This window comes from Papaver somniferum, chromosome 11, assembly GCF_003573695.1.
Source record: "Papaver somniferum cultivar HN1 chromosome 11, ASM357369v1, whole genome shotgun sequence".
Lineage (NCBI taxonomy): Eukaryota > Viridiplantae > Streptophyta > Magnoliopsida > Ranunculales > Papaveraceae > Papaver > Papaver somniferum.
The window spans coordinates 74182917-74195702 of record NC_039368.1 but is presented as its reverse complement, the minus strand read 5'-3'; the positions used below and the strand labels follow the sequence as shown (position 1 = coordinate 74195702).

The 12786-nt window shown below is 35.8% G+C and overlaps 1 protein-coding gene and 1 non-coding gene across 4 annotated transcripts; both read right to left on the bottom strand.

The window, feature by feature from the left end:
• Window positions 1-9802: 9802 nt before the first annotated feature.
• On the bottom strand, window positions 9803-11861 carry LOC113323721. 3 transcript variants are annotated; one of them, XM_026572067.1, is made up of 4 exons: window positions 11685-11861; window positions 10578-10604; window positions 10310-10486; window positions 9803-10171 (listed from the first exon to the last, which is right to left on the bottom strand). In XM_026572067.1, exons 2-4 carry the CDS (start codon window positions 10584-10586, stop codon window positions 10100-10102), a joined length of 258 nt encoding a protein of 85 aa, XP_026427852.1. In that variant the 5' UTR covers window positions 10587-10604; window positions 11685-11861; the 3' UTR covers window positions 9803-10099. The 3 variants fall into 3 exon arrangements, 1 of the variants encoding a protein (XP_026427852.1); XR_003347786.1 differs by lacking the exon at window positions 10578-10604 and having other exon boundaries at window positions 10310-10481; window positions 11685-11858; XR_003347785.1 differs by lacking the exon at window positions 10578-10604 and having other exon boundaries at window positions 11685-11855.
• TRNAV-AAC lies at window positions 11854-11927 on the bottom strand. Its single transcript has one exon. It is a non-coding gene; the product is annotated as a tRNA-Val (tRNA).
• Window positions 11928-12786: the final 859 nt, after the last annotated feature.

Below are 12786 nucleotides of genomic sequence, written 5' to 3'. Positions count from 1 at the left end.
GCGACTGTTTCCCGTGCGTCAATGTTCTTCGCGTTCTTCCTCTTCAGCAGCAGCAGCAACAGAAACAGAGTTTGATAAAACTCTGATTTCTTGTTCTCTGGCTCTCCTTAGGTCCCCAAAATCTCGACACCCCTTCTATATGACCCAAACCATCTATTTATATCAAAAATACCGATTAAATCTCTCCCAAATCTCTTTCCTTCTCTTCACGGCCAAGTTGCGGCAATTTCTTGTTTTAGAATTTCTACGCGTTTCTGAGCTTACCTTTTTATTCTAACTCTTCCTTAGATAGATACAAATCTTTGGGAAGGTTTACAACACTTTAATCTCTCTAAAATTCCCTAAAACAGGTCACACACGTGACTTTTCATATTTTCTGTTGTGATAAAAATCCGTCGATTGAGCCCAGTCTAATCGATTTCAACACTCATATCAGATTCCTAGACCCATAAGGAGTCTATCCTATGAAAATCAGAGGTTTAATCGACCTCAAACTCCTCCAAATCAGGAACCCTAAAATATGTTCTTCACTGCACCTACTTTCCCGCCAAAACCTGGTTTTTGAAATGTTGAAGATGGTTGCCCCTTATCCAGGGTAGGGATGCGATTAGAAGCTTCCTGGTAATGGGATGCCCCTTAGTAATTAGGTTACCCCTTATCCAAAGTGAGAGTCCGAATAGCCAATTTTTTCCAAAAATGTTTATTGGCCAAAAATACCTACAAATAAATAAAACACCATAATAAGTACAAAAATGAGCCCTAACAATATATAGAATCGAGACAAATCGGACAGAAAAATGTGTCTATCACTAGGTCTCGGGGTTTTTCTGCATTTGTGGTTTCCTCGTTAACAAAATTCTGGTGTCTGTGTTATTTCTATTTCCGCATTATATTGTTTATCTTTATAATTGAAATAATACAGGTTGTGTGTTAAAGATCATCAATTAGAATATCCAACCTTTAGTTGTTGATTTACATTGATTGATCCTTGGAAATTGGTCTTTGGTACCATCCAAGTTATTCCTTGTATTTTATTAAAGACTCGCTGATTCTATTAGCTCGAGTAAATCAAATCAAGGGAGAGATATTAACTCCTTGATATACTTTAATCAATATTGAGTCTGACTATCTTTTTGATTCTCTAGTAAAGTATTTTGGAATTAGTCCATACAGATTGCTAAGAGAAATATTGGGTGGTGTTGTTAGACCCCCGCTTTTTCAATTGGTATCAGAGCAGGCAAACACGTTTAAGACCATACAAGTCTGTGTTTGTAGCGATCTGACTCTATGGACAGAGGTGTTATCTCTATTAACGTACCACCAGTCTTCGATGGCTCTAATTACTTATGGTGGAAAATTTCCATGCGATCATTTCTTCAAGCACGTGATTTTCAAGCATGGGTATATGTTGTTAATGGATATGATCCTCCCGTTGTGGCAGTTGGAGATGTAAACGTTCCCAAGAACATTGGTGAATACACCCCTGCCGAGATACTTGTTACAAAGCAAAATTCCGACGGTTTGAATGCTATCATACATGCCATTATCCCAAATATTCAGCACCATGTGTCCGATTGCACTAAGTCGCAAGAAGCTTTGGAAATATTAAAAAGCGTTTTTGAAGGTAATACCAGTGAGAAGGAAGCTAGGATTCAAAACCTGAATTCCGATTGGGAAAGAAGATGAAGAAACATTTGATGAGTTTAATCACAAGGTGTGTGAAATTGTTAATGCATATTTTGCATTGGGTAAGAATATTCCTGAAAGGGACATTGTGATGAAAATTCTCAGATCGCTGCCATCTAGATACGATTCTAAGAAGCATGCCATCGTTGAGGAAAATAACCTAGATAATCTCTCCAGAAATACGCTGGTTGGGAAGCTTAAGATCTTTGATCATGAACATTCATCCAAATCTAAGGATGTTGCGTTCAAAGCACTAAAGGACACTAAATTACTTGATAAAAGTAAAAAAAGTGTATATCTCTGAAGATGATCACTCTGAGACAGATTCATCAGATGAAGATCGTGACAAATCAGTCTCGATGATCACAAGACAGTTTAGGGACCTTCTACTGAATAGAAGTAAAAGGTTTTCCAGAGATAAGCCAAAGACATCAGAATAATCATGTTCCTCCTAAAAACAGGGATATTGATGAAACTGATGACGAGGATATGCCTAAGTGCTTTAAGTATAAAGGATTTGGTCATTTTACAAACGAGTGTCCAAATCTTAAGAAATACACTGGGAACAAAGGTCTTGCTGCAACTCTTGATGAAATGTCTCACAACTATGAATCTAATGAAGACGAGAAATCAAGTGTTGCACTTTTGGGTGAAAATATTGATTTTGATAATTGTAGCAATACATATATCAATCTTGATATTCTTTCAGAAGATAATCCAACTAGTCTAGAAGATAAAGTTGACTCATTTTTTGGAAACTCTATTTGTAATGTTTCAGGTTCCACCATGTGCCTAGATGCTTGCACATATCAAAATCCTGATTTTTATCCTAACTTGACGTGTTATTATTGTTCGTTAAAAGGTCATGAACTATCAAGGTGCTACAAGTAAAAACACACGTCAACAAACTTCAACGAAGAGCAAATCATTTAGCAAGGAATCTTAAACTTTCTCAGAAAACCGCTGAGGTATGTAGGATTTTATCTTCGTCTAAGAAGTTAGTTTCCAAAGACAAAACAAGACCATTAGAGAAGAAAGTATGGTCGAGTTGTTTTGATAGACTTAAGTTTGTGGATTCCTCTCAAGAGGAAGAAGGTGGAGAAATTTTTGTTCACCACAACGCAACTTGATTGTGTTGTATGAAATCTTGTCTCATGTGCCTGATCAAAAGAGACACTGATTTTGTACCACTCGGGCTTTAATAAAAGTTTTTTTCTTCTTATTTTCTTAGATTTTCCTTCTTTTTATCTATCAAACAAAAGAAAGGGTACTATCGAAAATTCTACTCTTCATAGAATTGAGAGTTGGTTGTGTACGAACCTGTTAAAAAAGGTTCAAAACGCTACATTCCTTTTTCCTTCTCTAAAACCTCTTTTTATCTCAATACTACTTGTTGAGAAAATTGTGATTTCCTCTGACAAACCCATACGTTTATGGATACTCCAAGCATGATGTCTTCTGGTGGAAAAGATGCCATCAATCACGAAGGAAAAAGAAAAATCTGCATTACCTCCAACTTTTAAAAGGAAAAGAAGGAATGTGAGAAAGCCAAGAGTCGTTCCTACAAATTCTCTGAAATTTTTTGATGTTCTTGATGGGTTGAAAGAGATGCGAAAGGAGATTCAACAAATAAAGGCGTTTGTGTATAAGACTCATGAGATTCAAAAGGCCCTGGTTCGAAAACATCATCCAAGAAGGTTTATTGATATAAACTCCTATCTTAATGAACCTTATGTTCCAATGGCGTTTGACGACAAGGAGTTCGGGGACGATAAAGAATTCTTTAAAGGTCTTATTTCCTAGTAAATCTTTTATTTTTCTTGTTTTTCTTAGAAGAATAACTAGAGTTTGGAATAGCCATTATTGTGATTACACATAGCTATGTCCAAAGTTTTCATCTTCATGTTTTTTTTTTATTTGTTTAAATTCTAAATTTGTTTGGAATATGATTTTTGCAATATTAATCTTTATGGTTTTATATTGCAATATTGTTATGGGATATGTGTTTTACGTCCGTGAACTTGATTGTCCCATACTTTGTCAAAAGTAAAGTCGTTCGTGAGTTGATATGTATGTATTGATGAAATAATGAATTGACTTTTGACAAATACAAAAGTTAAGCCTATTATGTCAATTTTTTGATAAAAGATAGGTTAAAATATTTTGTGATTCAAGGATTATGTCTATTGGATGTCATGTGCAAATAAAAATAGAATGAGTCCTTGATTATTCCACGGTATAAGGTCGATCTCTGATCCACATTTTGTGTACATACTGTGTTGTTCCATAAAGTGTCTTATGTTGAGCTATAGCGACTAAGTCATTTTTTTGTCACGGTTATCGTTCCATGAGATACTTTTTGTCGAGCATGACCAATTAAATTGATTACTTTTGTGATTAGTTTGATTGTATATTTCGATTAAATTAGTCATGGGTTTTCTTGTGATTAATTTGATTGAGTTTTTGGATATAGAAAATCATTCTTATGGTTTCTGGTGTCCAATAAAAATCCTTTTTTTCTCTTGAAATTAAGGTAGCTCTTGTTGTTCTTTCGGGAATGACATTTAGTGGGGGAGAGTTCTTTTGAACTTGTGCTTAATTTCCAAATCTTTGTGGGGAGTGCGACTGTGGAATATTTTAGGGGTTATCCTGTATCTTTAAACTCCTTGATGAATGCATTTAGCTTCGGCTTTATGATTGCATCTAAAGAACAAGTTGGTATATACTTTCTTTTGGTTATGAAATGTCTCTTTTGGAAATTTCATTAGGATCCCGTTCTTGTACCTTTGACAATTTTATTGACAAAAAGGGGGAGAATTAATATGTAGTTCACACTACAAATACATATGGTTTTCATATCATTATGTAAGGGGGAGTGGTTTCCATGTGAGATGGAGTATTGACTAAAGGGGAGTGACATATCACCATAGTTTTGTTGTTAAAGTTGTGATACAATTGAACTTTGACGTTGTGTAATAATACTATGACATTGTATAACAATGATTGAGAACTCTTGTGTTTCTCGTTGTTATAGCTACGGATTTTCAACAACGATGATGCTAAACTTACAACCTTTGGGATCATTGGAGTACTTGGGAGTGACGAAGATTTCAAGTAATGTTGAAGATTAGGCAAGTGGAATAGGAGCTTCAAAAATGTATTTATCTTTTTTGTATTCCATATGTATTAATAGTTTTTCCACTAAAATTGACAAAGGGGGGGATTGTTAGAGCATTGCTCGGTCGAACTCGCATGCGTTGCTATCTCAAGCATGTTTGTCAATGTTAGTGATCAAAACTATAAGTCTTGATTTCTAGTCTACTATAGCTAAGGTCTCGGATTAGGATATAAAGTGTAGTTGAGCTCAAGAAATCCATGGCAATCATCATACAATACGAAGGACTACTCAAGGAATTGGTGGATCTTCATCGACTAAAAGGTATGTGGAAACTTGAACTTATTTATCACTCAAAAGTCTATCTACTCCATCTCCTATCTTGAGACAAAAGTCGTTTTGCTATATAGACTTAGATTATACACATTTGGTATTTCGAGACGAGTTTACCTCGCCTATCTATTTCTCGAAATATGTGTTGGTAAAGCTTTCGCTTTAGCCAAGTTCATCTTTACCTAGTGACGAAAGTCATGTTATGTTTCAATCACTTTGAAAATTGCTCTGACGAAAATGGTTTGTGAATAACAACTATATAACATCCTCTGAGAATGTTTCAATGATTTAAATGAGAGTTTAGATTGCACAACCATTGATGGATATAAGCATTGTTGTGGAAACACATATATGTATAAGTCCTATTCCTTGAACCAAAGTTTGCGAACTTTGTTGATCAAGAGAACCGGAATTGTTTGCACAGTTTGCGAACTCAGTCCGCAAACTGGCGGGAGTTCTCATCCGAGAATATCTGCTAGAGTTTGAAAACTCACTCAGCAAGCTCAGTTCGCGAACTGGTGAGTTCTCAAACTCGAGAATTTCTGATGTAGTTTGTGAACTCCATCCGGGAACTTAAGTCTGCGAACTAGAGTTTGAACCAACTAATGTACAAGTTTGGGTACGGTTACACAAGCCCAGGAACGTGCATTTCATTTGTGTATGACAAGCCATGTTTTCGATCTAACGGTTGATAAATATTAGCTTGAATCTAATCAGGTTTTCATCTAACTTTGAATATTGAATGCTTTGTTACTAAGCTAACATTGATTGCAAACCCTGATTTGAAAGACTATATAAGGGAGAACTTTAGCAACTAGGAAAACTAATCCCTACATATTTTGTGTGATACTAGTTGTGCTAAGAGTCGATTCTCCTTTAACCTCTGGTTTTCTTTTCTCAAATCGGGTTAACGACTTAAAGACTTCATTGGGATTGTGAAGCCAGACCGATACTACTTTTCTTGTAGTTGTGTGATCTGATCTTGCTGTTTCTATCGTACGAGTACAATTGTATTAATTGACTTGAGATTTCTATCTCCGATAGGCAAGATAAAAAGTAATCACAAACATCTTCGTCTCATCGTTTGTGATTCCACAATATCTTTTTTCACTGCGTCAATTAAGACTATTTTGAGGTGATTTATAATACTAGGCTGTTCTTCGGGAATATAAGTCTGGATTATCAATTGGTTCATGTTCCCCTTGATTTATCAAAAGACGGAACAAAACTCGTAGGTATATTCGCGGGAGACGGATTTATCTATTACCGTAGACTTCTCTGTGTGATACAGATTTGTTTATTAAAGCCTTCGACTTTGGGTCGTAGAAACTCTTAGATGTGGGTGAGATCAGCTAAGGGAATCAAGTACGTAGCATCCTGCTGGGATCAGAGACGTAGGAACATAATTTTACCTTGGATCAGTGTGTCATTGGTTGGGGTCCAACTACAGTCTAGACTGAAGTTAGTTTGGAGTATGCTAGTGTCTGTAGAGGCTTAATACAGTGTGTGTTCAATCTGGACTAGGTCCCGGGGTTTTTCTGCATTTGCGGTTTCCTCGTTAACAAAATTCTGGTGTCTGTGTTATTTCTGTTTCCGCATTATATTTTTTTATCTTTACAATTGAAATAATACAGGTTGCGCGTTAAAGATCATCAATTAGAATATCCAACCTTTGGTTGTTGATTTACATTGATTGTTCCTTGGAAATTGGTCTTTGGTACCATCCAAGTTATTCCCTGTGTTTGATTAAAGACTCGCTGATTCTATTAGCTCGAGTAAATCAAATCAAGAGAGAGATGTTAACTTCTAGATATACTACAATCTATATTGAGTCTGACTGTCTAGTAAAGTATATTGGAGTTGGTCCATACAGATTGCTAAGCGAAATATTTGGTGGTGTTGTTAGACCCCCTCTTTTTCAAGACTTTAGAATCCGGATGCTCTATCTACCATTGAGCATTATGAAGAGCCAAATATAATCTTGATCTTTTGTATCCTTCCCCATTCTTCCTATTTGTCCAGGTGAATTTAGTACCAATAAAGCCCAAATCCATAAGACCAGCAGCATCAATAGAGTTGCAAACCCAATTATTGATAGATGAATGATCTGAGGATTGACCCCTTGTACTTATGTGAACATTAAGATCTCCTAAGACCACCCAAAATTGAAAAACATTTTCACTGAGATCTTTAACAGAGTCCCATTGTTGTTTTTTCAAATCATTGTGTGTAAAACTATAGATACAAGAGAGGAGCCACTCTTTTATAGAGGGATTATCTTTGATTAACAAATGTATCATATTGTCTTTAGAACAAACTACATCATGGGGAAGACCATGCTTCCATAGAATAATGAGCCGATCTAACAAATAAGGAATTTGGGTAACCATATAATCTAGTAAACACTTTAGCTCTATCTTCACTAGTTTTTGTTTTAGCTAAAAAGATGATATCAGAGTTGTGTTGTTTAATAATCTCAACAAGATAATCCCTAGTGTCCTTTGAGGTAAAGCCTTGGACATTCCAACTTAAAATCTTCATAATAGAAAGGGCAAATGAATTGAAATTGTGGACTAAGAAATTAACTGGCATGCAATAAGATTTACTGAGATGATATTTAAATTGAGAAAATGAAATGAAAAATACTTGATTATCCATGCCTGAAGATTTTCCTTTGATGCTTTGAGAGTAGTTTTGCTCAGAGACTGTCCCATGATAAGATGGAAAGGAATTAGGTGATTAAATTTGGCCCTCCACAGTATTTTCAGAAGAATTCCTATCTTGACTTGATGAACTCTGGTTTGATTGAGCTTGTTGAAATTGACTAATGAGTTGATTGATTGGTCCTTTAAAACACCTAGTTGGATGCACATCATCTGGATCTATATTTTCTGCATTGTAATTATCAAGAGTAACATCAAATTCGCCCATAGCCAGATAATTTCTAATAAGATTTGGATCTATTGCTTCTTCATCATTGATAGGATTGTTATATTGAAAATTTTCTTGACCTAAATACCTATTAGAAGCGTGGAGCAGGATATTTGATTGATCCCTATGGGTTACTGGAGAGGATATTGACTCATGAAATTGAGAATTGCTCGGACCTCCCTCTTCCATTCTATTTTTTTTTCCTTGTCTTTCTGTGAAATCATATTTATCCCTTCCTCTATTAAAATGGATTTGAATCTTACCTTGTTGATTGCAGCCCAGCATAATAGTTGGTTCAACCCGAGTTACTGAGTTGACCATATGATTAACTAGCTGGCTTTGTACATTAGTACCTGTCATCATAGGAATAGGGACTTGGGCAGACATATTATGAGAGCTTGCATTTATTGGATTCTCTTCAATGTGTTGATGCGTCGTTATTCCGCTGACTTCATTAACTGCATACATCCGATCAGCCATGCCATTAGTTGCATTTCTTCTTCTTGATCCATCATGTTGTGAGGCCCTTTAACATTTTCTGATTTGACTCCTCTTGTATCCGGATTATTCCATGACGTAGGATCTAAGATTGAGTTTGAAGACAAGTAGACTTTTTGTTGTTGCTATTGTTTCACACTCTTCCTATTGATGATCGATAGTATAACAAAAACCACATAGGTTAAATGGTTGTTTCTCATAGAAGAGCCTTATCCATACCTCTTCACCCACTGTAATTTTCATCCAGAATCCTCTTCTCAACGGGTCTCTAACATCAACAAGAACTTTAACTTTCTGCACTTTTCCTTTAGGAACAATGCAATCTGGAGGATCAAGCTCTTTTACTTCTCCATAGCTGAAGCTATACTTTTAACTATAGGAGGATTTGCAAACTCAGGTTGCATGTTATATAATCTTAGCCAGAGAAGTTGTTTCTTCAAATCGATTTTACTCTTTGGAATAAGTGGGTTCCATGGCTCTAAAAAAAATAGATCTCCCACTATAAACCATGGTCTAAGTTTTAGAACCATGTCATACTCCTCCCGAGTATAGAACTTTATCATATAACAGTCGTCATCTTCCTCTTTTTTGATGTAGATATCTTTGCTTTTGCTCCACGGTTTATCCAGTTCTTTATCCAGTTCAGCGACTGAGTAATCCTTACATGAATAAACCTTTCCTAAGAAAGAGAATTTTCATTGACTTGCTCCCTGGATTAATTCCTCGGTACTAAGAATTGGTTGTTTTAGGGCTTTGAGTCTTTCAGACAGGGAAGTTCTTTCCATAACTTGCTGAACTTCATGGATTTGAGGTTCCATGAAAGAGGAGGGGAAAACAGCAGAAGGAGGAGATAAAGGAGGAGGACGAAGAAGAAGAAGAGAAAATTGAGAATCAGCGGTATGAAGATGAGACTCCAGTAGAATAAAGTTTAAACAGTCGCTTCAAATCAGGACCTAAAAGGAAGAAACCAAAATAAACATTAGTATCTCAAGTAGAGTATATCAAAAGGTAGAATAATAATAGATTATTGCATGCAAAAGCTAATATAGAAACCAAAATAAACATTAGTATCTCAAGTAGAGTATTAGATGAAGATGGTGACACCGAGTTGTCACCATTTCGGTTGATATTTGAAGTTGGAGAGCCCCTTGAATATTTCAGATTATTTGTCTACAAAATTGTTATATTATTGCAAGAATTCATAGCACATAAGTTTCCTTAATGATCTGATCAAAACAAAAAAAAAAGTTGCCTTAATGATTACATTGCATACTTCTCAAGTAATATCTGTTTCAAATGTTGCTCTTATCACGAAGGTAAAACTAAATAAGCTGTTGGCAATGGTAATACAAGGGCCAAGGCGACAAAGAAAACCCATTTAAACCTCCCTACAACCGCAAAAATATTCTATGCACTGGTTCAAAACACCGACAAAATGGACAACAGAAAACCAATATACAAAATCTAGTTGAAGAATAAAATCTTCACACATTTATATGGAAAATCTCAAACCCCATTTTAACTGGAAATCTGCAGTCATTTCTTTGCTCTGCTAAGCCTATGCAAGTGGTAATTGATGCTTCCCCATGGCTTTCGGCCTACACCAGCCTGCAACAGAAGTAATGAATTGAATGGGCATCAATGCAAATGGCTCGGGGGCATAGGAAAGCTCGATAATCAAAGAAGAAGGCCAGGTTAAATACAAAATTAATGACAGAATATGTAGAGCTGAAAGTAAATGAGCACCTGCGTATCCGTGCAAGTACGCAAGAGGTCCTTATGCTTAACACACTTATCATCATTGTTCCCACTAGTGGCCAAGCAATTTAGAAGCGCCATCATCTCTTTCATGCAAGGTTTCGAAAGAGTCCCAAATTTTCTCGGATTTATGTACAACCCACCAGCTTTGCGGCCCATGCTTTTCTAACCAGAAAAATTTCCAAGTGAAATGATTAACAACAAACTCGAGTACTGTGATCAAATATTTAACTGTACAAGCATTTATGCAACCAACCCAACACATAATCCTCAAAAAGTAGATCTGCGGAGCAAACAATAACTATAAGGTCAATATAACGAGCAAAGTATAAAAATCTGAAACTCTATTACTTCCATTCAATGAAATTGTTAATCTTAGTAGGTGGGAACGAATCTCACATTCTATGAAACCATAATAACCACTATAATCCTAAAAGCTATCTGTACTCGTCAAATTAGAACATAACCTTACAAATTTGTTACAATTCTAGTCATTCACATATTTTTGTCAACTTACTTATATGATAAAGAAACCATATTCTGCCAATTGAACCAAGCAATAAAGAACAGCAAACAATTTCTTAAAGTTTAGACCTCAGACTAAGAGTGCACCTAAACCCAAAATCATAATAACTGAACTCTGGATATCCGATTCCAATAGAGTCCTGAGTCAGGACTCTTAAAAGTAACTGTATTAGCTTATGTCTTACATTCAGTAACATGTTCCTTAGGCATTTATAACGTGCTACCCCTGCAGTACTTCATTCTATAAAACATACATTTCAAAATCCATTAGTCAAGACATGAACACAAAAAACACCATAACATCACTCAACTGATAATCTTACAGCATCAAAACCACCGATGCTACTTTAACATAAACAGCTGTTACACCAAACTTGGCATAAGCCGCCTCTTAAATGCAGTTTTTATCTCAACTTCTACAGAACACCTCTTGTGCAACCCTAGTAAATGTTGCTTCCTAACAATGGTTCGATTAATATATCTTCTAACCAGTCCAATCTAAAATTGCTAAGCATTTCTAAAGGTAAAAGTACAAATCCAAGAAAACTATAACTACACAGAAAATAGAAAAGCCTCCAGATTTCATTTCATCACTAAAATTATACTCAGCAAACCATGTCGAATGAATTTAATCCAGTAACAAGAACTCCATAATCGAAGTACTAATACTAATGTATTATAAGGAAAACCTAATCAAAAGGTACACACACTGACTAGGAAAAGATTGTGAAGGAAAAAAGGATTATTAGGTTTTATGTTCCATGAATAATAAATCAATAATTTCTACCAAAGATTTCAAAGCTTAAGTGTAGAAAAGAAACCCTAAAAAGGAACTTACAAGATGATGAAGAAGAGGAACCGGTGAGAATTTTGGAGGAAGAAAAAAATCCACGACCACCTCCAACACCGCCCCTACTCAGATTTCTAGTGACGAAGAAGAAAATGAATGAATTAAGAATAAGAAGTTAGTAGAGTTGCGCCTTCCAAGCAGGAGGGAAAAAAAATTATGGCTTCGCCCAGGTTTGAACTGGAGACCTTCAGTGTGTTAGACTGACGTGATAACCAACTACACCACGAAACCGTTGTTGATCCAAATCCCGAGAACAATAAATCTATTTTAACGTGGCTTCTAGATTTTAGTCCCCTACAGCAGATTTCGAGTCGTACAACAAATTTTGCCGGACATGACATGACAGGTTTTTGGTTACGGTGTAGATTCAGGATGCCAATGTGAAAAAGCTAAACATGGACCAAATTTTACGGAACAATGATGTACTAATAAAATCTAGCCATCCAAAGTATTTTTAGAGGTCCTTCAATTTTTAAAAACCCCTCCTCTGTTGATTTATCGGTCCATTTTTGAACCATCCCCCTGGTCCACCCCTAGATAGACCAGTCATAGCACATCGTGGAGTTAATGCTAAAAAGCACAATAAAGTGTCGTTTAAATGAGTTTGAATTTTATATATGCCAGCGGGTAAATGCAGATTTGAATTCCAAATCCGTTCAACCATACGAAAAAGACATAAAATTGTTGAAATTTATGATATAAAATGTTCTGAACCCGTGTCTCGACGCCACCTACAAGATGAAGCACGACTGGTAGTCTTTTAAGCTTTCTTTCTACGACTGAATTCATCGGAAGATGAGATAGAAAATGGATGAGTGGGTATATCTTTCGGAAAAAATGGAGAAGGGATGAACGCTAGTCACTTACTTAGATGTTTGAAAGGTTCGTTCTAAGTTACCAGGAAGGAGCGCAAGAGAGATAAAATCATGATTTAAGTACTGTCACTTTATTCAACCATCATCTAATGAAAGGTTGAAAATGTTGGATTGAACCTTTTTGACAGTGTTTAGATACAGGGACAGGTTCCTGAACTGAAAAATATCTTTCCAAGTTTCACTAGACTAGATATAGGTAACACTACAGGATATTT